Source organism: Trachemys scripta, chromosome 4 (assembly GCF_013100865.1).
Source record: "Trachemys scripta elegans isolate TJP31775 chromosome 4, CAS_Tse_1.0, whole genome shotgun sequence".
Classification (NCBI taxonomy): domain Eukaryota; kingdom Metazoa; phylum Chordata; order Testudines; family Emydidae; genus Trachemys; species Trachemys scripta.
Genome location: NC_048301.1, coordinates 120,623,337 through 120,650,725, shown reverse-complemented (window position 1 = coordinate 120,650,725; position 27,389 = coordinate 120,623,337). Strand labels below are relative to the sequence as shown.

The following is a 27,389-nucleotide window of genomic DNA, read 5'->3' as shown; positions in this document are numbered from 1 at the left end:
TGGTGGCACCTTAAAGACTAACAGATTTATTTGGGCATAAGCTTTCGTGAGTAAAAACCTCACTTCTTTGGTTGCATCCGAAGAAGTGAGGTTTTTACTCACGAAAGCTTATGCCCAAATAAATCTGTTAGTCTTTAAGGTGCCACCAGACTCCTTGTTATTTTTTTAACAAGCGTCATCAGCATGTCCTCTGGAATGGAATGGTGGCCAAAGCATGAAGGGATACACAAATGCTTAGCATATCTGGCGTGTAAATACCTTGCAACGCCAGCTACAGAAGTGCCATGCGAAAGCCCATTCTCACTTTCTGGTAACATTGTAAATAAGAAGTGGGCAGCATTATCTCCTGTAAATGTAAAACTTGTTTGTCTTAGCGATTGACTGAACAAGAAGTAGGACGGAGTGGACTTGTAGGGTCTAAAGTTTTACATTGTTTTGTTTTTGAGTGCATTTATGTAACAAAAAAAATTTACATTTGTAAGTTGCACTTCCATAATAAAGAGATTGTACCACAGTGCTTGTATGAGGTGAACTGAAAAATATTTGTAATCAAAAATATTAAGTGAGCACTGTACACTTTGTGTTGTGTTGCAAGTGAAATCAATATATTTGAAAATGTAGAAAACATCAAAAAATATTTAAATAAATGGTTGCTTGATAGGTTAGACATTAGGAAAAATTTCCTAATTGTAAGGGTACTTAAGCATTGGAACAAATTATGTAGGGATGTTGTGGAATCTCAGTCAATGGTGTTTTTTTAAGAACAGGTTAGACAAACACCTGTCACGGATGGTCTAGAAAATACTTAGTCCTGCCTCAGTGCAGTGGACTGGACTAGATGACCCATCTAGGTTCCTTCCAGTCCTCCATTTCTATGATTCGAAATAAGACTATAAAATCGTTGCCTGTAACTATGGATTCTTCTAGATATTTCTACAGTGCACAGCTTGTGGAGCCCTGATCCTGATTGGGGCCTCAGTCATAATATAAATACTAATAATCTCTCAGATTGTCTAAAGTGGGTCTCCAGCTGTAAATACGAATACTAGTATTAGTCTAATTTTAAAATGCACAGATAAATATAGTAACACTGTTGTGGAGGGGAAGAGGAGGGTGGCAATCTATTCAGCTTTTACATTACTGAAAAATACTCTGAGGACCAGAATGGGGGGGGGGGAATTGAGGTATCAGCAACAGTTGCACCTTTATTTATTTTTTACAAACTTCAAAATTGACATTTGTTACAATTTAAGCAGTTTTCTATGGTTCTTCCTGAAGACAATCCCTTTCCATACCTAATGCTTCCCCCCTTTGTGCTCTGGTACCAATAAGAGGGAGAGACAGCAGAGACAAGTGTGAAGTCAGAGATACATTGTACCCTTTTGCAATTAGTATGTAACAAAATAAATGTTACATTTTTCATTAGAAAATAAATCACATATTTTAAATATACATTAAAAGGAGCAACAACTTTAAAGGTAATGTAATTCAAAATAAAGTCATACATCTCTTTTTCAAGCTCTGCATTCAGTGCTGTAATCTGTTTTAAACAATTCTGCTCATTTTCCATGGCACCAGTTAACTGTACTTCCAAATCATGTACTTCTTTCTGCAGAAAAAAAATTTCACAAGTGCTTATGCATTTATAATATATAGTTTATGAATACTGCTGCAAAGAAACAGACAACCCAAAACTTCATAATAAATAAACCTATGGATATCTGTTAGCCAGATTATATTTATATAGCATTATATGGACTACTATGAGATATTAAATGTTTGTATTAAAACATTTCATAGATACACACCAAGCCAATCCTCTCCCTAGCGCACAGCCAGAGTAACCACGCTATAAGTGTTTTGTTTGGGTGCATGGGTGGGCACATGCACTCCTCACAAATCCAATGGAAGTTTGGGATTACAAGGAATTCAGGATAGCGCCTTCAGTGAGGAATACATAATATGTTATTAAGATGTATATGCAAGGGATGTGCTACAAAAAGGAGGGCAGAGCACACCCACCCATCCCTCCATTCCATCACCAATACAGAATCCCAGAGAAACAGAACTCCATAATAGTGGGAAAGGAGGGCAGGTCATAGAATCCATGTAGACAATACATGTCAAAGAAACGCAGTTACTGTAGGGTAAGTTACCATTCTTTCTTCTCTGAGAGACTGGCCACATGGATTCTACTCTTGGTGACTCTCAAACATTTGCTTGGTTGAGCCTACTGGGAGTCCTACTTAGATAATGTCAGGAATCTTCCGACTGTGTGGACTAACATGCTCTGAACAAGATCACACTCTGAAAACTGGTACCCCTTTCATAAATGAGCTCTTTGAAAGACTGCTCTGGCAAGGTTTTCGGAAAGTTGGACCTCTGCAGAGCTTACAACCTGGTAAGGATCTGGGTAGGAGACTACATTCCATACCAGGGCTGGCCATTTCAAGCATCTGATCATGCTATTTTGCATTGTGCAACATTCCCAGCAACCTTCCAGGATTTCTTTAATGACATTTTCAGGGACATGCTGGACCAATTTGTTGTCATTTTTCTAGATGACATCCTCATTTTCTCCGAAAGTCAGGATCTCCATGATCATCACATTTGCATTGTCTTGGAGAGACTCTGCCAGACCTCTACGCAAATCAAGAACAATGTGAGTTTGATAAGGATGCAATGGAATTCTTGGGATTTATTGTCTCACCCGAGGGACTCACCCTGGACCCCCGTAAGGTGGCAGCAATATCCGACTTGGCCATATCCAAGGATGTATGCAATGATTCCTGGGGTTCACCAATCTCTTCAGGCAATTTATTAAAGGATTCTCTAACACTGGTTGCACCCAAAATGGTGATCCTAGGAACAGTGACCTGATTTACCTCGTCCACACCAGCTCAGTTGGCTTTTGATCAACTAAAATCCGCATTCACCTCAGCACCAATTCATGCAGATCCTACTAAACCATTTACGATTGAGGCGGATGCCTCAAATTTTGCCACAGGTGCAATACTATCTCAATACATGGGCACCTGCAACCAACTCCACCCCTGTACCTTTTATTCTCAGAAATTAACCCTGGTGGGGAAAAAATTATGATATTTGGGATAAGGGGCTGTTGGTTATTAAGGCAGCTTTCAAGGAATGATGACACCTCTAGAAGCAGCCCAGTTCCTGCTCAAAGTCCTGACAGACCACCAGAACTTGGAATACCTATGGATTGCTAGACATTTTAACCATTGCCAGATCCACTGGTCTCTCTTCTTTTCTCACTTTGCCTCTGTTGTAAGTTATCACCTGGTGACAAAAACGGGAAGATATTATCTTTGTGGGACAAGGCATCTATCTTGAAGCAGGCGATGAGTTCTCTGCCACCATGCTCAAGGTGTCCAGCTTTGTCAACAAGATGACTGACAGCAGTCTGACTTTCTCCATCTACTCCCTGCCCTCCAACGACACATTCACAACCCAGATCCGACAGACTCTGAACAATGTGGGTACCCAACCTGAGTCAGAGTTCTGACTACAAAATGGCCTCCTCTACCACAAGAGTTGTATTTCTGTTCTGGAGGGATAAGTTAGGCTTCAGGTATTGAAACAATGCCACAATTTGCTGCCTGCAGGGCATTGTAGCCAATTCAAGACCTGAAATCCAGTTTCAAGGAGCTTCTACTAGCCAAGACAATAAGCTTTCATCAAGAATTATATAAGGTCCTGCGACCTCTGTACCCATACCAAAAACCCAAGTTCAAGACCCTGAGGTCTCCTCCCACCTTTGCCCACACCTCCGCAGGCTTGGTCTACTATATCAATGGACCTCACTGTAAATTTCCACACTCCCATGGGACACCCAATAATCCCGGTTGTCACTGACCTCCTAACAAGAAGAGAGCTCCTCATGCAGTAGGAACAGTATAGAACGGGTTGAGATGTCTTGGCTCTTCATGGAAAACATCTTCTGCTACCACAGGTCACCAATGGGCATTTTATCAGACCAGAGTCCTCAGTTCAGCTCCTGATTTTGTCAGGAATTTCTCAGACTCCTTGGCATCAAGTCTCTCACCTTGTCTACCTATCACCCAGACTAATGGGCAAATGGAAAGGGTCAATCAAATCTTGGAGTAGCATCTTCACTGCTTCCTGAGTTACCACCAATGTTAATGGCTTCCCCTGCTGTGCTACGCAAAATAGTCCATACTTTGCAAGTTAGGGCTTTCACCCCTGCTTCCATTCACACTTACTTGTGAATTTCCCAGTACGGCAGCTGCTGCAGATTTGGTCTCCCACCTAAATTGCAGCTCAAATAACACCTGCAGTCCCCTAAAGAAGCCCCAGACCAAGATGGTCAAGCTGCTGCTAATCTGGATGTAGGGGGAGAAGATTGGGCTCGCTGCCCAGAACCTTAAATTGAGCTGATCTACCAAACTAGACTACCAATATCTGAGTCTTTCAAGATTATAGAACAGATGAACCCAGTGACCTTCAGGTTACAGCTGCCCAAGTCCTTGAAGATACATTCATACTTGACATCTCACTTTTAGAGCCTTACACCAGGAACCCATACCCAAACCGCTCTAATCTGCCACCCATAACAGTCTGCAGACAAGAGGAGTATTTTGTCCATTGAATCCTCAACTCTCAACAAGTTAGGGAACGGTTCCAGTACCTGATGGACTGGAAAGGCTACAGGCTGGACAAGCAGTCTTGGTAACTGGCAGAGAACATCCAAACCCCAGACTTATTATGAGAGTTTCTTCGGAAGTACCCAGAAAAAAACAGGCCCAAGTAAGTGCCTTTGAGGCAGGGGCACTGTCAGGAATCAGGGTCTGCAGCGGAGCCAGTCTTTGGTCAACCTAACAAGCACAGCTGGCCTGTATTAGGCTGCCTGACTGGGATAGCAGAGGCTGCCTGAGCTGTAGTTCTAATGAGACTAGGTGCATTTAACCTGGTTGAATCATAACATGTCCCTATACAGGTAGAGACCCACTTTAGACAATCTGAGAGAACATAAATTGCTCCTTTACACTATCAGCAAAGGCCACAAATAATCTGTGTTTCTCTGAACGATTCTGTCAATGTAAAAAGACAGTGCTGTTACTGCATCAAGTGTGCAAAGTTTAACTTCATCTGTGTTGAGTGAGACTTGTGGAAGAAAAATGAAAGTCAGATAAATTGGTTCCTCTGGAATTCTGAGTCAACTTAGGCAGGAACTTGGGACAAGACCTGACAGTACCCATGTCCTTATGAAATACTGTAGACGGGGACATGACCTGAAGGCCTGAATCTCCCCTACCTTTTGATGTGATGTAATGGCTACTAAAAAGGCAATATTCACTGATAGGTGGTATAGGAAACAGGTTGCAAAGGGAAGAAGGGAAGGCCCCCCATCAATCCTATTAATAATATATTGAAGTCCTGTCATGGAGTCTGCTACTCACTGCTGGGCACCTCCTTGTGGCTTATCTAGGGATTAGCTCTCAACCAGTCTGACACCACCTCCTTCAGTTGTTTGCCCCATGGTCGGTCTCTCTCTCTCTCTGGACTCAATTGCTCCTTCTTCATGACTCAGGGTGCATCCTCTTTATGACTTGGCCCTCTAGTTATAGTTTTCCTCTTTCAGGGTATCAAAGTCCTTCTGGACTAACTGTCTGAATCAGTCTTCAGCACACTCTGGGCAGTAGAGCTACCTCCCCAGTAGCTGGTAGGGGAACATGGGTCAGTCCACTACTCCAGGTTCCAGTCCAGGGCCCTGATGTCTAGCAACCATAGTCTATGTAATCTGTCCTGGAACTGAATAGGACCATCCCCTCACGTGGCAGATCTTCAATGGTTGCTTGGACCTCTTTGGGGATGCCCAACGCCTGCACCCAAGACTCTCAGCATTGTGATAGCCATGGCTGTGGACTGGGTGGCCGTGTCCAACTCATCCATGGTTGCCTGTAATGCCACTTTGCCTATCATCTGCCCTTCTCTCACTTCATCCTTCAGTTCAACACTGTAGTCCTGCAGTAACTTGGAAAGGAATGGGGGGTCACACTTTCCCACACCAAGAAGCTGTATTTCATGAATAACACCTGTTAATTTGCCATGAGGAACTGCAAGAAGGCCAAAGAGTATGCCTTCCAACTGAAAAGTTTCTTTGGATTCTTGTCCTTTGGCAGGCCTTATTTTCTCTTGTAAACACCAGTAAGAGTGACCTTGGGATAGTGTGTGCACAGAACTGATTGAGCCTCTTCAGTGGTACTTAATACCACTTTTCAACCTGAAGTCAGAAGGAGTGAGGCTCAGGTATTCCAAGGTGCTTGCAGAGTACAAACTGTCATTAATAGGTAAGGCAATTATTGTGGACAGTATGTAACTCAAATGTCAAATAGTTTATGGATATTCTTTTGGATTATGTTTGTTTTGACAGCCCAGGTATCTGCAACTTCAGACAAAAGTTCCTGGAATACCCAAAAGTCATCCACTGTTGGCACCAGGGCCAGATCGATAGCCTCATCAGGTGAGGAAGAGAATTCCCTGGGCATTGAGGGAAACTGGAGCGTCTCCCTAGCCTGCCCTATTGGCTCTCCTTCCTGCTCTTCCAATTCCAGTGGGGAAGTGACAACAGACAGCAAGATCTCCTTCTCCCTCTCGTGGAGACTTTTACCACGGGGAGTGACCCCAGGGCTGATAGGACGGCAGGCCCCATAGGCAATACAGCCATGGTGGCATCTCATATTGATACTGTCTAGGTTGTGGGTGGTCCATTCACTACCATCTTGCAGAGGGCCAGGTACTGATTGTCCTTTGGGTATCTCCTAGGGTATCATTCCAGTTTCTCTGAGGAGGACTTGCTGTTGTAGTCAGGAGAGAAAAAGAAGAAAATCTTCTTCAGGAATGGTGGTGCCATCAGGTGTGGTCCAGCAAGGATGGTGCTGGTACAAGTACCAGGGTCAGTACTGGTACCAATATTGGTGCTTGAGTCGATGTGGGAGACACAGTGAAAGTGAAACCCTCAAACCTTGGTGCCTGAAGTGATTTCTTAGTCAGTGTCATGGTCGGGGCTTGAAGGTATCTCAGTGCCAAAGTCTCTCTGGCTTTCTTTGATATTGGTGCCCTGCCACTGTCTCTGGAATGCCTCAGTAATATGTCTTTGGACTTAGAGACCTCCTTCCAGGGAACCCATGATTTTCACTGCTGCAAATGCAGCTTCAAGCGCTCTGTGCTGGATTCAAAGTGTCCTGGGCTTCTCTCTTCCAGTGTCAGTGCTGATGTTCTCCTATTCGAGAGAATGTTTATGTCAATTCCAATCAGGTGTGCGTGCGCACGTGCACAGTAGCTGGAAGATTTTTCCCTTAGCAGACGCCATAGGGTTGGCCTGGGCGCCCCCTGGAGTTGCGCCTTCATGGCGCCCAATGTAGAGCTCTGCTGACCCGCCACTCCCTTAGTTCCTTCAGACTGCCAGTGACGGTAGCTGGAACTTCCCTGGCTCTTGCTCCAGCAAGTAGCTTAGCAGCTCCACTCTCATTGTATTCTTCTTGTTTAGTCAGTTAGTTTAGTTTGTTACCTAGTTAATTAGTCATAAGTTCCGTTACAGGGGTTCTCCCTCCTGCTTCCCACTTTCCTTGCCACCTGGGGCATGCCGTGATCCCTGGGTTTCAAGACCTGCAAGGACTGAGTGAAATGCATGCCAAAGAGTGACCCCCCACACATCTTTGTCTACAATGTCTGGGCGGCGGTCACCAAAAAGACCGCTGTACAATCTGTCGGGAATTCCAACCAAGAACCCTGAGAGAGAGCGAGCAGCAGCTTAAAATCCTCCTCATGGAGGCAGCTCTTCAACCACAGTCGGACCCCACTCCGGGGACCCTACCACCAGAACGTTGTCTTCAGTGTGGAGCGTGCCGGCGCCCTCTTCAAGGGACCAGGCACCAAAGAAAGATGTGCCCAAGGAGCCTCAGCACCATCATGGAGCGTCTTGAGGACACTCCAGCCTTTGGCATGGGTCCCAGTCGCCAGTGCAGAAAAAGGAGAGGGTTGAAAGGGGTCGATCCCCAATATCTAGACCCAGAGACCAGCCATCAGTAGCACCACAATCGGGCCCCGGCTTTGAGACGCAAGGGGTGGCCATGTCGACACCTGCTGAGGCGAGGCAGTCGAGTCTGGACCAATCATGTTTGCCGAACCCCTCAGAGAGCCTGCCGCTTCCGTCAAGTCCTGAAGCGTTTGGGGCAGTGCAGGACCTGCTCAGACTCACTGCACTGTTCTCGCCGCCCACACAGGAGAAGACGTTGGCATCGCAGGCTCCATCCCATACTGTGCAGTCTAAGGAAAAGCCGGCTATAACAACACGCTGTTCCCCGTCGCCAACCACAGATGCCAGCACCTCCATCCAGGAAGCAAAGTCCCCAGACTCCCAACGCTCCACATCAAGAGGTGCGGCGCCACCTTGGTCCTCAAATTCCAAGGCTTCTGAGTCGGACTCGTACCGCTCCGACTATAGTGGGAGCAGAAGGTCATCCCTCCAGGCACCATAGGAGGTCCCGACTGAGGCAGTGGGCCCCTCAATGGCAGAACCCAGCTCAGTTGCCCTTCTGGACTCCATGGGCTTTCCACCAAGCCCAGGATTGGAGACAAGGCCCTTGCTCGGGTGCCACTTCAGTTGTGTCTGCTACGTTTGTCCCACCACGGCTGAGCAGCTACTTCCGGGTGTCGATGCTGGCACCTGAGTCAACATTGCCGATGTCGGCACCAACAGCAGCAGCCCCTTCGGCAGTGCACTCGGTTCCAGGGGCTCAGGTCACGACACCAACAGCACCCTTAGCACTGACTGTGGCACCGGCCCCTGCTAAGGCACCGACACTGCCATCAACACTGCCTGCACCAATGTCAATGACCACCATGGCGCAGACACACTACCTAACCGTGCCTCTGGCACCGACCTGGGGGGCGATGTCGACGCTGATGTGCTTCTCAACACCAAGACCAGACCAGCCCATCACTGTCCCCACTGGCTCATGTGATTCCTCCGGCGGGGATGGAAGGGAACAACCACCTCCCTTAGTGGCCGCCTCCTCATCTTCCCCAGATGAGGCGCTTGCAGGCTGTACCATTGCCTCAGCCCTGGAAGACTCCAGGATGTTGCAGCAGTTGCTCCGCCGGGTCGCACAGGGTCTAAGCATTAAGGCAGAAGTAGTTAGGGATGATGCAGACTCTATGGTAGACATCCTGCCCCCTTTGGGCCATTCCCATATTGTCTTACCGCTAATTAAGACCCTGGACACGAACAACACATCTTGAAGAACAGTTACGAGAACGTGAATAACCGTTCTTTTGCAGTACTGGAGTACCCATCAGTTCTAGGACTCCTGATGCCAGTGTCAACTTTCTTCCAACTCTTCTCCCTGCTGGAATCAGAAGTGTGCCGGGTTGCCAGGGCACTTGCAGAGGAGAGCCTCCTTGGTTCCTGACAGGACATTTCTTTTCCTGGATTTTTAAATGTAATATATGTAATGTAAAAACTCATAAGAACATTAAAATGGTAATACTGGGTCAGACCAATGGTCTATCTAGCCCAGTATCCTGTGTTCCGACACTGGCCAGTGCCAGATGCTTTCAGAAAGAATTAACAAAGCAGGATAATTATGGAGTAATCCATTCCCTGTCATCCAGTCCCAGCTTCTAGCAGTCAGAGAGAGGTTTAGCAACACCTGGAACATGGCATTGCATCTCTGACCATCTTGGCTGATACCCATTGATGGGCCTATCCTCCATGAACTTATCTAATTCTTTTTTGAACCCGATTATACTTTTAACCTTCACAAAATCCCCTAGCAACGAGTTCCACAGGTTGACTGTGCATTGTGTGAAGAAGTACGTCCTTGTATTTATTTTAAACCTGCTGTCTATTAATTTCATTGCATGCACAATAATTTCTGTAAGTCACTAATCAGGATATTCAAGCGCATTATATCAATAAGATATTTCTGAGAAAAAAGTCACCCTTTCTACAGACCTCTCTGATTTGAAGAATATCCTTCATCTCTTTTTCTCTCTCTTGTAATTTTTCAATAGTGCTCTCAAGATGTTTCTTTGCAGATAAAAGTTCTTGAACTTGTTCCTGTTTAAGAACATTGAGCTCAAAATTTACAAAATTAGGGCTTGGACATATGAAGAATACGCTTAATTGGCTACATTCAACCCTAGTATACGTGAACATATTTTTTAATATAATTTCTAATTACACAATCAAATGTAGGACCATAAGTAACATCGTGTAATAAATACATATACATTGCAACCAAGTTAGACTACATTAATGATTTGGGGAATCTGTCTATGTACAATTTATTAATTCTAGTTGATATTATGAAGTTGTTCTTATGAAACTGTTGTATCATGGAATGTGGATGTGGAATCCACCATTTTCTGCCAGACCAAGAGCAACAGTCAATCATTAAACCTTAAACTGTTGCCTATTAAGGTGGAAACACCTTGGGCCAATAGGTTGGCACAGGCTGGGAGAAGCTAGTCCGTCCATCTCCTCTCCAGAGGGGAGTGGAAAATCCCCAGTAGCAAAGGAACCAGGTATTATTGGTGGGCCGTATAACATGAGTGACAGGCTCACTGAGACAAACAGGAAACTTTGACAGCAGTGAGGATGACACCTGGGAGGAGGCGTGGGGAGGAGCTGGGATGGTCCAGTTTAACTGTGGGACCAGCCAAGATCAGAGAAAGTTAGCTGACCTAGAAAGGCTGTGTAGTGACAGAAGGATCCCAGACACCGCAGAGGACTTTGCCCATGCCCAAAAAAACTCTTCAAAGTGGTAACAAAATTGAGGCAAGGAAAACGCAAATATATGCATTTATTATTTCGTATAAATCTGCCTCTCTCCCATGCTGTTAAGTAAAGAGTAAGTGTTTTAGAATCCTGTGCACAATCTGACTGATGGCTTTCACTATCACATGCCCCTAAAGGGTTAAACACAAGGCTAACACATTCAATAGGATTCTAGGGAACAAGCAAGAGCTGCTGGGGAGGCTTGCAGGAGATGGCACTTGTTTCAGGAGATATGCATTTGGACCATAGCATCCCCACTGCCAAGAGTTGTCAGACACAAAATCTGCACTTGGAGTGTATGCCTAAATGCCCAAAGCCAGGGACAATGCTAACCACCACCCAACCCCAGCAAACGAAAGGCATATGGGAGTCAGTATTTGCATCCCCTCACTGCAATCTGTCGAGTGCCTAGCAGGGGAAGCTTAACCAGATCTGTAACAAGGAGTCAGTGCTGGCCGAATCTAGGATTCATAGGGCCTGTAGTTGTCCCTAGGGTGACCAGATAGCAAGTGTGAAAAATCAGGACACTTTGCAAGGGCTTGGGCTGTGTGTATAGTAGCATATATAAGACAAAACCCCTAATATCAGGACGGTCCTAATAATATTGGGAAGTCTGGTCACCCTAGTTGGCCCCTCAGTCTGTTCTAAGGGGAAGAACCCTCCCCACCTGATCGAATGATGTGGGATACAATTCCAGTGAAGGAATTGTGGCAGCTGGGGCCCTGAATCCTTTTTATAGCTTCAGACCCCTGAAGGTTTTGTCTATAAAGGGGCACTTGTAGTGCCCCAACAGGCACCGCTATCTAAAGTTTGTCAACCTCTGTGAGCTGGGCATGCGCATCACCATAAATGAGAATCTTATGTACAGGCGATTCTCAAAGAAAAGCAACTTCCCTTGGGGAAGTTGGGGGGGAATCGACAAAAATTAGCTATAACTTTTGAAATAGTTAATTCAAGAGGTAACATAAATAAAATGAAATTTTAAGTACAATTAACAAGAAAATCCACATGGTCTAACCTTAAACTCTGAGTGGTCAGAGTCCCTAATTTCTCTCTCTTTTATTAATATCATTTTTTCTGATTGTTCACACACTAGCTGCTGCTCCAAATCTTTTTGAAGTTTTATTGACCTCTCCTAAATAGTAAAGGAAAATGTTTTAAAATGTATCTTTTAAAATGTACCAGTAAGCTGAGAAGATTTATTAAGTATATGGGTTATTTTCAGTCATATTTTTACACAACAAAGAATACATACTACTCCCTCTCCCCCATCCCGCCCTCACTCAATGTCAATGCTGGAAGTGCCTCCCAGCCCATGCCTGGGTAAACCCCACAGATGACGGAATGGAAAGAGGACCATGAAATCCACTATGAACCATACTATGCGAATCTAATAAAAATTAAGAGTACTCAGATAATACAGTGATTGGCACTAGTATAAGAATCTACTGGATTTAAGGAATTCATACTGGCAGTGTCACAGATGACTGGCTCCCTTGTAAGAGGGGATGTGACCAGCTTCACCAAGGCCCTAATTAATTAGCTCCTTCCCAGCCTGACACATGGGCCTTACAAAAGAGCTGAGGGCTGGCAGGCAAGGCAGGAGGCCAGGTACTCCCGGGGAACCAGCCTGGGAGACAGTGTTCTGTACCAGAGAGACTCAAAAGTAGCCCAGAAAGCAGCAGAAAAGAGGGTTCAGAAAATAAGCTGAAGAGAAGCCCACAAAGGGCAGAAAAAAACATTTTGTTTGTATGGACTTTTTAATAGGACTTTTGCTACCCCAGAAGGTGTTGTTTGTGACTTGACCAGAGGGCCAAGCCACATCTCCAGTACCAACTTGTGTATGTGGAGTTTATTAAAGAGGCTCTGAAGAAGAGGGAAACAGAGGCAGAGTACTACAGAGCTACCCCAGGCAAGGAGTGCTGCAGAACAGCCACACTCTGTTAGAGGATCAGCACCAGTTCCTGAAGGTACTTCCCTAAAGGGAAATTTCTACTACATGTCATTCCCTTCCATAATGATTCACTGGGGAAAAGGTTGGTAGAACTGCAATTCCTTGTTATGCCTGACATACAGGAAAAAATAGTGCCTCGTAGGGAGAAAATGTAATTCCACTGAAGTATTTCCAATGGGAAATTCAAAAGTGTCTGTAAGCACCCACAAAAGGCTCACACACTTCCTGCAATCCCACACCATGTCTGTAAAAATGTGAAAAATATATAGGATACCCTAGCGTGAGTACTTTGATGAAAGACTGTCTATGCTTCAAGCTGGAAGGTGTAAATTCCAGCTTGAGGAGACACATACACATTAGCTCCAATCGCACTAGCATGCTAAAAATAAGAGGGTAGCCGTGGCAATACAAGCAGCTAGTTGCCTTGAACATATACCTGGCCTCTTGGACAGGTAAGTAGTTGGAGTGGCTAGCCCCACCTACTGCTCATGCCACTGCAGCTGCACTCTATTTGTAGCACATTAGTTTGATCAGAAAAAGCACAAGTATGTCTTGTGTTGAAATGTATACCTTCCAGCTCAAAAAGTAGACTTGCTCTTTGTTAAACATAATATTCTCAAAATTCTATAGCACTTTTTGTGTGAAGTTAGAAGTTTAACAATCCATACTGAATACCAAAATAGACAGGTTTCAGTGGTAGCCGTGTTAGTCTGTATCAGCAAAAAAAACGAGGAGTCCTTGTGGCACCTTAGAGGCTAACAAATTTATTTGGGCATAATTTATTTGGACAGTCACTCTAAAAGAACTTACATTCTTCTTCGAGTGCTTGCTCATATCCATTCCATTAGGTATGTGCGCGCCGCGTGCACGATCGTCGGAAGATTTTCTACCCTAGCAACACCGGCGGGTCGGCTGTGGAGCCCCCTAGAGTGGCGCCTTCATGGCGCTGAATATATACCCCAGCCGACCCGGCGCCCCCTCAGTTCCTTCTTACCGCCCCTGACGGTCGTTGGAACTGTGGAGCGCTGCTTAGCTGTTCTCCACTCTCCCTAGCTTAGTTAGTTATTTGCAGTTATAGTTATAGTTATAGTTCTAGTGTTTATAGTTAAATAGTTAAATAGTTTTAAAAGTTGTTCTAGTTGTTCTAGTAGTTCAGGGGATTAAGGGGGTCGTCTCCCCCTTTCTCCCCCTGCCGCGGGGCCGGGCTCATGCCCAACGCTCCCGGCTTTAAGCAGTGCGCCTCCTGCGCTAAGCCTATGCCCACGAGCGACCCGCACGACTCCTGTCTGAAGTGCCTGGGAGAGTCCCATCAAACAGATAAGTGCAAGATCTGTAAGGCCTTCAGACCAAGGACCAAGAAGGAGCGGGACTTTCGGCTCCGGCAACTCCTGATGGAGGCGGCACTTAGTCCGGACGCTCCATCTACAAGTCAGGCCCCGGCACCTAGCGCCTCGGTGCGCAGTGCCCCGGCGGCACCGGCTATGACGACCACGCGAGTGGCGTCGGACAAGCCTCCCCGGCACCGGACCTCGTCGGCACCGCAAGCACAGCAAGTGCCTCGGCGCCGGTCATTATCCCCGGGGCATAAAAAAGCCCATAAGACGGGGACCTCCGTGCCGAAGACGCTGGCTCCCCCAGTGCCGGGGGTAGAGCCGCGTCCGCCGGTGGAGCACCGGAAACAGGTGCCTCCAGCACCGTCGACTCCGGCGCCGAGGCCGTTGAGTCCGGTGCAGATAGCGTCTCCACCGAGGCCGGCGGTGATACAGTGCCTCCCGTCGACTCCAGAGACCTTCACGGCGGCGAGAGACTTAATAGCTCTCACGGAGCCGGCACCGCCTCAACCACCGGCACCGACGGCACCGTTGACTCGCCCGGTCCAGTCGAGGGGGAAACCTGCCTTGATGCGCCCTCCATCGCAAGGGCTGGAACCTCGGCACCGATCCAGGTCCCGAAGCAGGTCCCCACGCCGCTCGCAGTCCCGGCACCGAATATCGCCTCGACACCGGTCGTACTCGCGGCCAAGATCTTCTTCGCGGCACCGCTCTACGTCTCGGCACCGCTATGATCGTCGGCACCGATCAACGTCGAGACGTAGTTCTCGGCACCGCCACGGTCGACGCTCGACGTCGAGAGGCCGCTCCCGGCACCGGGCATACTCCAGGTCCTCGTCGAGGTCCAGATCCGACTCCCGGCACCGACGAGGTCATCGGCACCGGTCGCGGTCCCGGCACCGATCGCCGGCACCGCATAGAGATAGATCATCTCCGGACCGGCACCGTGCGGCACCGCAGCCCACGGGAATCGTCTCGACGCTCTCGGCACCGCCGTGGCCATCGAGATCGGTGTCCCACTCCTCGGAGGACCTCTCGAGATCGGCATATCCCCCTCAAGGGCAAGCCGAGGAACAGGACTTGGGCCATTGGCAGGAGATGACAGAGGACCATTCTCATGGCCCATCTCACTGGTCGTTTTGGACCCCGGGGGCGTACCACCAGGAGCAAGGGGCTCCAATACCCTCGACCTCTCGCTCGGGTCACTCCGTTAGAAGGGCCCCGGAGTCCACCATCTCTCGGCCTCCGCCAGGGGACATGCAGGCTTCCGCGTCCGCACCACCTGACGCCCTGGACCCAGGCGCAGGTGATGCTCCGGCCCAGGAACAGGGAGACCAGGACCAGCCCTTGGATCCTGTTCCACCGGAGGCATCTTCCTCTTCTTCTCCGGACGAGGCAGTGGCGGGCACATCGTGCACAGGCCCACCTCCAATAGATCTTCGGGCTCACCAGGATCTTCTGCGCAGGATGGCCCGTAATATGGACCTGCAGGCGGAGGAGGTAGTGGAGGTACACGACCCGATCGTGAATATCCTCGGAGCGGATGCCCCATCGAGGGTAGCGTTACCCCTGATCCGCACGATACAAACCAATGCGGATACGATATGGCAAACTCCTGCCTCTATCCCACCCACAGCGAGAGGGGTGGAAAGGAAGTACTTTGTCCCGTCGAAGGACTACGGGTACTTGTATACCCACCCCCAACCGTGTTCACTGGTGGTGGCATCAGTGAACGCACGAGAGCGCCACGGCCAGCAGGCTGCAGCGCCTAAATCAAAAGAGGCTAAGCGGCTCGATTTGTTTGGCCGTAAGGTTTACTCAGCCGGAGGGCTGCAACTTAGAGCGGCGAACCAACAGGCGCTACTGAGCCGCTACAATTTTAACTCCTGGAACTCTATGGGGAAGTTTAAGGAGTTGATTCCCCAAGAGTCCAGGGAAGAGTTTGGAGCCATGGTAGAGGAGGGTAAGAAGGTGGCTCGGACCTCCTTGCAGGCCTCCTTGGACATAGCAGACTCAGCTGCGAGGACCCTGGCTTCGGGTATCGCTATGCGAAGGATCTCCTGGCTTCAAGTTTCGGGTTTGCCTCCGGAGCTACAGCAAACCCTACAGGATCTGCCCTTTGAGGGACATGGATTGTTCTCGGACAAGACGGACTCTCGCCTGCAGAGCCTCAAGGACTCGAGAACAATCATGCGCTCCCTGGGGATGCATGTTGTGGGCCCTCAGCGCAGACCATTTAGACCGCAGCCTCAGCGCTTCTACCCCCCCCGCCTCGTCAGAGGCAAGACTCGGCCCGGAGGCGAGGGCGAGGTGGTAGAAGAAGGTGGACCGGCCCTCAACCCGGCCAGAACCAGGGGCCACCTAGACCACCTTCAGGGCCCAGGCAGAACTTTTGAAGGTGCGGTCGAGGACGGCGCCCCAGTCATCCCCCAGGATCCAGCCCCCTCCTTTCGGGATCGTCTCTCCCACTTCCACCGTGCTTGGTCCCTTATAACTTCGGACCGTTGGGTCCTCCGCACGGTGGAGAGGGGATACGCTATCCAGTTTTCTTCTATCCCCCCCTCCCACCCCCCTTCCCCGTCCCTCTTCAGGGACCCTTCTCACGAGCAACTTCTTATACAGGAGGTTTCTACGCTCCTGGCCATGGGGGCCATAGAGGAGGTTCCGATAGAGTTAAGGGGCAGGGGATTTTATTCCCGTTACTTCCTGATCCCCAAGTCCAAAGGAGGTCTGCGGCCCATCTTGGACTTGCGCGGACTCAACAAATTCGTAGTAAAGTTGAAGTTCCGCATGGTCTCTTTGGGGGCCATTATCCCTTCCCTCGATCCTGGAGACTGGTTCGCCGCCCTCGACATGAAAGACGCATACTTTCACATCGCAATTTACCCACCTCACAGACGCTTCCTGCGATTCGTGGTAAACGAGGTGCACTACCAATTTGCAGTCCTTCCCTTCGGCCTATCCTCAGCCCCAAGAGTGTTCACGAAATGTATGGCTGTCGTGGCAGCGTACCTTCGTCGGCAAGGGATACAGGTGTTCCCGTACCTAGACGACTGGCTGGTACGCGGTCGCACCAAAGAGCAAGTTCAAGCTCACGTCCACATAATAGTGCACACATTCAACGAGTTGGGCATCCTACTCAACATGGACAAATCCACTCTAGAACCTACCCAGAGAATAGAATTCATCGGCGCAGTTCTAGACTCCAGACGTGCACAAGCCATCCTGCCAGACAACCGCTTTGGCACCATCACGAGCCTCATTCAAGGGCTCCAGGCCTTCCCAACTACCACGGTGAGGTCGTGCCTTACCCTGCTGGGTCACATGGCTTCCTGCACGTACGTAACCAGGCATGCCAGACTTCGGCTTCGCCCACTCCAGACCTGGGTGTCGTCAATATACCGCCCACATCGGGACAGCCTGAACATGGTGGTCACAGTCTCGAACTCGGTCCTGACCTCCCTCACATGGTGGCTAGATCACAATGTGGTTTGCGAGGGGATGCCGTTTCACGCCCCACAACCCTCTCTGCATCTGGTCACAGACGCTTCATCTCTGGGTTGGGGCGCCCATCTCAACGAACACCATACTCAGGGCCTGTGGACTGCACCCCAGCTAGCCCTGCACATCAATGTTCGGGAACTGATGGCGGTGCGCCTGGCGTGCCAGGCATTCCTCAATCTCCTACGTGGCCGCTGTGTGTTAGTTCTCATCGACAACACCACGGCCATGTTTTACATCAACAAGCAAGGAGGAGCACGTTCGTCAATTCTATGCCAAGAGGCCATTCGCCTGTGGGACTTCTGCATCGCCCACTCAATCCATCTCACGGCATCATTCCTCCCTGGAGTCCAGAACACTCTAGCAGACCGACTCAGCAGGTCCTTCCAGACGCACGAGTGGTCTATCCGTCCGGACATCATACATTCCATCTTCCAGAAGTGGGGGTTTCCCCAGATAGACCTGTTTGCATCCCGAGACAACAGGAAGTGCCACGTGTTCTGCTCCCTACAAGGTCGAGCTCCGGGCTCCCTCTCGGATGCGTTTCTCCTTCCCTGGAAAGATCACCTGTTTTATGCCTTCCCTCCGTTTCCTTTGGTCCACAAGGTACTGCTCAAATTGCGCAGAGACCAGGCACAGATAATTCTGGTCGCTCCAGCGTGGCCGAGACAACATTGGTACACCACACTGTTGGAACTCTCGGTTCAGACACCGATCCCGCTTCCGTTGTGTCCGGATCTCATCTCGCAGGACCACGGCCGGCTGCGTCACCCCGACCTGCAATCACTCCACCTCACGGCGTGGCTGCTCCATGGTTCACCCAGGCAGAGCAGCAATGCTCGCACTCTGTCCAACAGATTCTGCTGAGCAGTAGGAAGCCCTCAACACGCACCACGTATCTGGCCAAGTGGAAGCGGTTCTCCTGTTGGTGCGAACAACGAGCCACGTCCCCGTTGCAGGCACCCATTCCTCTCATTTTGGAATATCTCCTCGCCCTAAAACAGCAAGGGTTGGCGATATCTTCAATTAGAGTTCACCTGGCCGCTATATCGGCCTTTCACCCAGGGGAACTCGCGTCCTCGGTATTCTCTAACCCGATGGTCGTTAGATTCCTCAAGGGCTTAGACCGGACGTACCCACAACAGCGTCATCCCGTCCCGACGTGGGATCTCAATCTGGTTCTCTCCAAACTCACAGGTCCTCCGTTCGAGCCACTGGCCACCTGTTCTCTTCTGTACCTATCCTGGAAGACAGCCTTCCTCGTAGCCATCACCTCAGCAAGGCGCGTTTCTGAACTCAGGGCGCTTACATCTGAGCCCCCTTACACAGTTTTTCATAAGGATAAAGTGCAGCTTCGTCCACATCCTGCCTTTCTCCCTAAGGTGGTTTCCACATTTCATATTAACCAGGACATCTTTCTCCCGGTCTTTTATCCCAAACCACATGCCACTCGCCAGGATCAACGTTTGCATTCCCTGGACGTACGAAGGGCCCTGGCCTTCTATATTGACCGCACAAAGCACTTTAGAAAGACGACGCAACTCTTCGTTGCAGTGGCCGACCGAATGAAAGGCTCACCGGTCTCCTCACAACGCCTATCCTCCTGGATTACGTCTTGCATCCGGACTTGCTATGACCTGGCAGGTGTCTCAGCACCGCACCTCACCGCTCACTCCACGAGGGCCCAAGCCTCCTCGACTGCTTTCCTGGCACATGTTCCGATACAGGACATTTGTAGAGCGGCGGTTTGGTCATCAGTCCACACGTTTACAGCTCACTATGCACTAGTGCAACAGTCCAGGGATGATGCTGCATTCGGATCAGCGGTTTTGCACACAGCAATGTCTCACTCCGACCCCACCACCTAAGTTGGGCTTGGGAGTCACCTAATGGAATGGATATGAGCAAGCACTCGAAGAAGAAAAGACGGTTACTCACCGTTGTAACTGTTGTTCTTCGAGATGTGTTGCTCATATCCATTCCAAACCCGCCCCCCGTCCCCACTGTCGGAGTGGCCGGCAAGAAGGAACTGAGGGGGCGCCGGGTCGGCTGGGGTATATATTCAGCGCCATGAAGGCGCCACTCTAGGGGGCTCCACAGCCGACCCGCCGGTGTTGCTAGGGTAGAAAATCTTCCAACGATCGTGCACGCGGCGCGCACACACCTAATGGAATGGATATGAGCAACACATCTCGAAGAACAACAGTTACAACGGTGAGTAACCGTCTTTTCTAGTTTTACAAACTAAAAGTTACAGAAAAAACCGACCACAGTGGAGATCCCAGAAGGTGGCATTAAATAATTTTTTAAAATTATTATTGGAATTCATTTCACACTTCAGCCTCAAATGTAATGTCAGAGGAGTTCAACAGGGGTAGGAATTTGCAAACTTCATGGAAGAAATGAGTATTTAGAAAGGTATCTGAATGAAGACAGGGTGAATGCTTGGCATACCAAGACTAGGTCATCCCATCCATAAGAGATGGCATGCGAAAGGATGGAAGTGAAGAAGAAAATGAATAGGGCATCAAGGCTCATTTCATAGCCATACACAGGAAGCAAACATAAGAGACGAAGTCCAAGACGTAGGCTATGGTGGAGTTGTGGAAGGCCCGGGCAAAGGGGAACCAGAAGTAGTATTCAGGGACTTCAAAAGAGATGAGTGAAATAGTCTAAATGATCGGTTAGAAAGTTAAGTTTAGTGGCAGCTTTTGAATAGATTGGAGATGGTTGATATGGGTCTCTAGGAAGCCTCTAGAAGGGACGCTGGACCCCAAACAAAAAATAAATGTCTTTAGACCAGTTTCAGAGTAGCAGCCGTGTTAGTCTGTATCCGCAAAAAGAACAGGAGTTCTTAACCTGGGGTGCACGCACCCCCTGGGGTGTGAGATGCCCTTTCTGGGGGTGAGAGACATGCCAGATTTTTTTAGAAGGTAAATCATCGAAAACACAAATTAAGCATAGGCATGTAAGTACAACTACTTTGTTTCATCAAACCTATGTATTTATTAACATTATACATTTGTAATGATTACTGTGTTAAATTTTAACTGTGAAATTAAAATAAATATATAATTCTCTCTCTTTCATTCTATAGTTACGATATATCTAGGTTTAAAGAACTGACCTACTTCAATAATTTTTGATAAAGGGTGCGAGAATATATTTTTGAGAACCAAAGGGGTGCAGGTTGCAGTAAAGGTTAAGAACCACTGCTTTAAACTATTAACATGTAGGACAATTTATATTTACCAAGGCTTCTGTCAGATCTTCAAGTTGTGTTTCTTTGTCACTTTTTAGTTTGGCCATCTCTTCTACAGCCAATACAATGTAAAGATATAATACAAAATGGATACAATTTTATATATTATCAACATTGTTTTCCCCCTCAAAAGCTTTTTAGGCCCCAATTCAATAAAGTACTTAATTCTGTACAAATGAGTAGCTTTATTGACTTCATTGGCACTGCATGTGCTCAAAATTACAAAATGTACTAAAGTATCTTGCTGAATCAGGGCCAAACATATTGCCTTTTTATTTTTAGTTTCAAGTCATGTATGAAAATTAATTTATATTTTACCACTGAATACATTTTTCTATGAAGTTAAAAAAGACACTGGCCCAAATCCAGAAATCTTGACTCAAGGCTATATTCTGCTCTAAATTATAGCTTGGTAACATGACTTAATTGAAAGCTGAGCTGGACAAATACTTCAAAAAAGTATTAGTGAACATACAGTTCAATAAAAATTAAATCATTCACTTCAGTGGTATTCACAACCCTACTTATGTTTTCCACATACACATCTATAAGTGAATTGTTGTTTGCAAGAATCTACAGAGAAAGCCAGTTTTAGAATACTTATGCAAATGTCTTCTTGCACAAAGATTTGGACCACAAGTGTTCACATGGCTATCCTGAAATCTCACTGATTTTCCTCCTCCTGTTTAATAAAAGTTGCAGCTATTCAATCAGGAAGTAAATTCTGTAGTACTGTTTTTTAGACACCAATCACACATCACAAATAATGATTGCTAATATTCAAGACAAACAGTTCAAAAACACCGTTTGGCAGAAATATTTTTGCATAAGGCATATATATATATATATATATATATATATATATATATATATATATATATATATATATATATATATATATGCTTGTTTTCATATATAAATAATATTTATTTTTGTTTGTTTGGGATTTTAATGAGTGTATTGAGGGGATGGAGCCATANTATATATAATTATTTTATTTATTTATTTATAAGAATATTAAAGTAATAAAAATCTTAGGCCCAGTATTCTGGATCAATTCAAATTCTGCTTAGCAAGGGATCTGGGAAAAAGAAGAAAAGGTAGTTTATGTTGTCATCTTTCTACTTCCTCAATCCTGGAACCGATCCTCAGTATAATTTAGAGCAGTCTAAAAAAGACAGGCACTCATCAACATTACACCACCAGAGGATCTCCCACACATTGATCATACACATACTACATCATGAATCAAAATACAAGACACTGGAGTGGGTATTATACAGATAACACCAACCTTCTCAGAGAACTAATACTGATATTTTTACCTGTAACCAGTTCTTGCAAAACAACTTATTCCTTTTTTGGCAAATCTTACCCAGTTCAACAGATTTATTTTGGAGCTCTGAGGCAAGTATTTCTGACTCTTCTTCAAGTTGCTTCAATCTATTTAAAAGCATAATTAAAAAACAATATTTTTCCATGTAGGATTTAAACTAGAAAAGTCAGTTATATTTCTATTGGAAATACAATATGTCTTTCTGCCTGCTAACAAGCAGATAGGTAAATATACTATGCATATAGGCAAGTAAGCTGTGAGAAATTTAAGTAACAAACATTCTTTCAACATGTTGCTTGAATACCAGGCATAATAAAATTACACCTCTACCCTGATATAACGCTGTCCTCGGGAGCCAAAAAAATCTTACCGCGTCATAGGTGAAACCGCATTATATCGAACTTGCTTTGATCCGCCAGAGCACGCAGCCCCGCCCCCCTGGAGCACTGCTTTACCGCGTTATATCCAAATTCATGTTATATCGAGTCGCATTATATCGGGATAGAGGTGTAGTTAAAAAAAATTAGTTAAAAATAAATTGATAAAAAGATACGTTCCCAACATTTAGTTTTTTTTAAAATAAATGTTACATTTAAAAAAAAAAAATCATGTCCAGATTTTACCCTTAGACCACTATGAATCTGGAGTAACCATAGAAAAGTCAGTGCAGTTACTCCAGATTTACACCAATTTATGTGAGAGACAGTTTCTACTAGTGAGATGACATTATAGTGCAATGCAGTCAATCTCCTGAAAAACTCCATTAAAAGAACTGAATAAAATACCCACTTTATAGATCAAATTCTAGTTTTGCTGAGATTAATTTTGATTACCATCGATTACTTCTTGCAAAAAAACCCAAACATTTTAATAACAAATGAAATGAAAGAACATTAAGTAGCACTAAATAGTAATACTATTATATACCCACTAAATGTCCATATCACTACATTTATTATTATTGAATATTTCTATTGCAGTACTGCCTACAGGTCCCAACTGAGATTAGGGACACATTGTGCTAAATACAACATAGACACACTAAAAGAAAGAACCGAACCTAAAAAGCTAACTATTCAGAAAAAAAACCCCAAAGGATGTGGGAAATTAAGGATGATACTTTACAGGTAGAAAACTGAGGCACAGAGATTAGGTAGTTTACTCAAGGTCACACAAAGCTCTACGGAAGAGCTGGGAACTGAACACTGTTTAGTGCCTTAAATCGCAAGATCATCCTTTCACTCTAAATGTAAATAATTTTTTAACCTATTTTGTTCTCTTTTCAGCAACTCTTTCAAATTAGAAACAGCAATTTCAAATTCTTCAACCACTGAGGCATGCAAAGCCCTGGTTTCTTTAAGTTCTTCCATTTGTGCTTCTTTTTCTACAGTGACTTCAATTAAGGTTTTCATTGCAGTCCGTAATTCGGTTTCTAAACTCTTCTGAGCAGTCTAAATAGAAAGAAGTGTAAAAAAATAAAATTTGTTGTAAATATGTGTAAGATGTTACCCCCCATATTCTTAATGGAAATGTGGTTATGATATAGGTATGACATATCTGAAATGTACTTTATACAAGATGGCTCATATAAGGTCTCATTGGGAAGGTTATGATTTACTAAATGTGTATATCCAATTTGTATGCATGTATCATTTTTGTATCTGAAGCTGGGAATATTGACCATGTCTCTGTATTTCAAATGTGCTACGTTGGATGAGGCCAAATAATGTTAGTGGCTTATTGAAGACAATGCACACAAGCATAAGGATTACCCCAGGAACTGTGTGCAATAGAAACCTCTCAGAGATAGCTCTACACAATGGGAACTGTTTGACCCAGGTCACAGCAAAAAAGCTTTCCAGCAAGTGGGGGGGGGAGATATAAAAGAGGGACAATGACAACATGAGTGGCCTTACTCTCCCTACAACAACACACCTGAAAATACCTGAAGAACAAAGACTGAACTGTGGGAAGTGCTGGTCCCAGGCTGGAAGGATTTTTAGCCTGTGTAAGAAAACCTGGGAAAGCCAAGGCAACTTGTGCCTTAAGAATCTGCCAGCCTGTTTATCACTCAGGGTGAGAATTTGCTAATTTGTATCCTACCTATCTAGTGTGTTAAACTCAGTTTGCGACTTTTGTTTATTTACTAAGGTAATCTGCTTTGTTCTGTTTGCTATCCCTTTAGACACTTAAAATCTACCTTTTGTAATTAATAAACTTATTTAGTTTATTATTAAACCCAGTTTATGTAATTTCTAAGGGGGGGAGAAGTCGTGCACATCTCTCTTCACATTGAGGAAGAGGGCAGATTTTTATAAGCTTGCACTGTATAAAAAAAATCTGCACAGCGCAAGACAGTATTATTTTGGGTTTATCTCCCAAAAGGGGTGTGCACGTGAGTGCTGGGGGAGTCCTCTCACACAGAGCTGACTTCAGTCTGGCTGTAGCTGGGTGTGGCCCTACCTGTGTGTGTGTGTGTGTGCTGCAAGAGGCCGGGGAGCCTAATTCAGCAAAACAGGGAGTGGGAACCCAGGCTGGTGGAGAAGGAGAGGTTCAGTGAAATCCTAGTACATCAGGTGGCATCCCAGAAGGGGGGTCCAACTCGTCACAATGTGTAGTAGCAAGCAATTACAATTCAGGGTTTGGATGAAAAGTACTGACAATTGCTTGTACAAATTACACGTTTACCTTATTTATATTACATTTTGATTTGTAAAAAAAAGTTAGAGCAAGTCATACCTCTGTTTTTTGCAGCAAAACTTTAGCTTCTTCCAGTTCTCCCATCAAATGTTTCTGTTTGCTCTGTGATTCTTTTAACATTTCTTTTTGTTGTTCTAAATGACAATTGTTACAGATAAGATATACACTAATGTTTCTAAACATTATGTCATGTACCAAACAATACATTTGATTGTACTCTACAATAATTTGTATGATATATGCCACTTAAATAATTTATCTATCTCAACGGTTTAGAAGAGAGACATGAGACAGCACTGCATACATATCACTTTTCATTATGTAAATATAAAATACAAGGAGTATCATACTTTATATATATTTTATTTATAAAATTTAATTAAATGTACCCATCCTAGGCACAACATGGTATAAAAAAAACACCTAACTATAAAACTTACAACCCTCAAAAATAAATATTAATTATTCCTCATCTACCCAACGAATTAGGACTCTCCCCACAATTTTACAAAGCGAAGGAAACAGAAATAACTTCATTACTGATAAAATGATATAATTTTGTGTCAAAATCACTAAAAACATACCACTATTTTTAAGAAGTATTTAATTTAATTAAAAATGGCTGATTAACAGTTAAGAAGACTGAAGTCCTTTCTTTGTCCTTTGCAAGTTTCACTCAAAAACTCATTGACATGTCTCAACCATGAAATGGAAGACCCCTTCTAAAAGCAGTTCAGTTTCCAACTCCATTCAATCCTTTGCCTTTTGCCTGCCTACAAGAATGTCAACTCTAATGCCATCTGTAATGGTATTTTTTGGATATGTGGAAACATGTCCAATAGAGAAGAGTGAAGCCACCATTTATTTCATTGGCTGCTGAACAACTGCTGGAAACTAACAACTTTCAGTAACTAATGACCTAAGGTGGTCTACACAAAAATTGTACCCTTTTAGCTATATTGGGATAGTTAAAATGGAACTCCTCCCACAGTGTGGACACAGTTATACCAGTATAGCTTATTCCTATAATGGAATAAGCTATATTAGTATAAGAGTGTCCACACTAGCAGTAAAAAAAAAAAAACACCACCACAAATAATAATAACTACACCCCTGAAACAAATTATTACATTTACTACACCCCTGAAACAAAAACTATGCGTCCATTATACCGCTACAAAAACTGCTGGCGTATTGAGACAAAAACAGCCTACCATGCTGAACAACATTGTGTCTCAATGTTCTTGTTCTTTCTCATCAATCTGTCTGTATCCATCTGTTGTCTCATTTTATACTTAGATTATGAACTTTTGGGAGCAGGACTATCTTTTCTTTTGTTTGTACAGCACCTAGCACAATGGGGTCCTGGTCCATGACTGGGGCTCTTATTTAATACAATAATAAATAATTGTAGACCAGACCCTAGAGATGAAAGTTTGAACATACTGTTATGGCATAAGGTGCTAATTGTTTGTCCATTAGGGTGTCACTGATCTATAAGTCTATAATTAAAGAGACTGTGTGGATTAAAGCACTGGTCTGGCAGTTTCAGTTTTGACACTCCTTTGTACTAAGAAGCAGGTGAACAATGCCAAGGTTCACTTTTCCAGGCCACGTGGTCTCAGTGAATAGCCTTGGATTAAGGATTTCACAGGTGTAATGTGCAGGGGCTGAGGGTGGGAAAAAAAGGACACAGGATGTGTTTAAAAGCAGCTGGGTTTGTTAGCAATTTGAGATTTTCCCTGGGGTGAGAGGAGAGCAAGACAACTGCTTCTTAGGACTGAGACAAGGGCACCTTACCTGAGGTTTCTACAAAAAGTATATGCTTATCCGATGTTTGTTACCAATTCCATTCAAGGAAACAGCACTTGTGTACATTTGGTAAACAAACAAATCACACTAACAAAATACCCAATTCCCGCTTCAAAACAGGAAAGTGATCTGCAAGGCCCCAATTTCCATCAGTGCTCAGCAAAAGAATAACACCACCATGATCAATCTCTAGCTTTTCTGTCTCTTTCACTATTACAAATTATCCTATTTGGATTATAATTGTTACCTGTTGCTTCTTCTAAATCAATAATCTTATCCCTTGATTCCTGCAACTGAACTGTGATGTCTCTCATTTTATTGTCTTTTTCACCACTTTGCACGGTCAAAACTGATAGCTAATGAAGTGAAGAGCAATTACAATATATAAATAACAAGGTCTAGAAAAGACTACTAACTTCATACTATTTTCACATTTGTATGTTATACGCAGGATTAGGATGTCATTACATAACTGTAGAAAAATGAATACTGCTCAAGAAAAAATAGGGAGGCATTAACCAAATGTCCACCAAAAAAAAGTGCTGCAGTCTAGAGACAGCAGATCTGCCATCAAAACTAGAGTGTAAGTTCCAACAGGATGGAGGTGTAGAAACTTATATTTAGGGAGAATGGAGTATCCGTTCAGACTCTCAAGTAGTCTCCTGCTG

At 45.3% G+C, this 27,389-nt stretch overlaps 1 protein-coding gene across 1 annotated transcript in view; it reads right to left on the bottom strand.

The window, feature by feature from the left end:
- SYCP1 (synaptonemal complex protein 1) overlaps positions 1-27,389 on the bottom strand; it is a 75,955-nt gene that overhangs the window by 25,679 nt on the left and 22,887 nt on the right. The window contains 8 exon segments of the mRNA XM_034767065.1: positions 1,506-1,609; positions 10,001-10,105; positions 11,844-11,960; positions 20,864-20,925; positions 22,249-22,316; positions 23,476-23,660; positions 24,949-25,043; positions 26,969-27,077. Coding sequence (XP_034622956.1) covers positions 1,506-1,609; positions 10,001-10,105; positions 11,844-11,960; positions 20,864-20,925; positions 22,249-22,316; positions 23,476-23,660; positions 24,949-25,043; positions 26,969-27,077 — 845 coding nt within the window.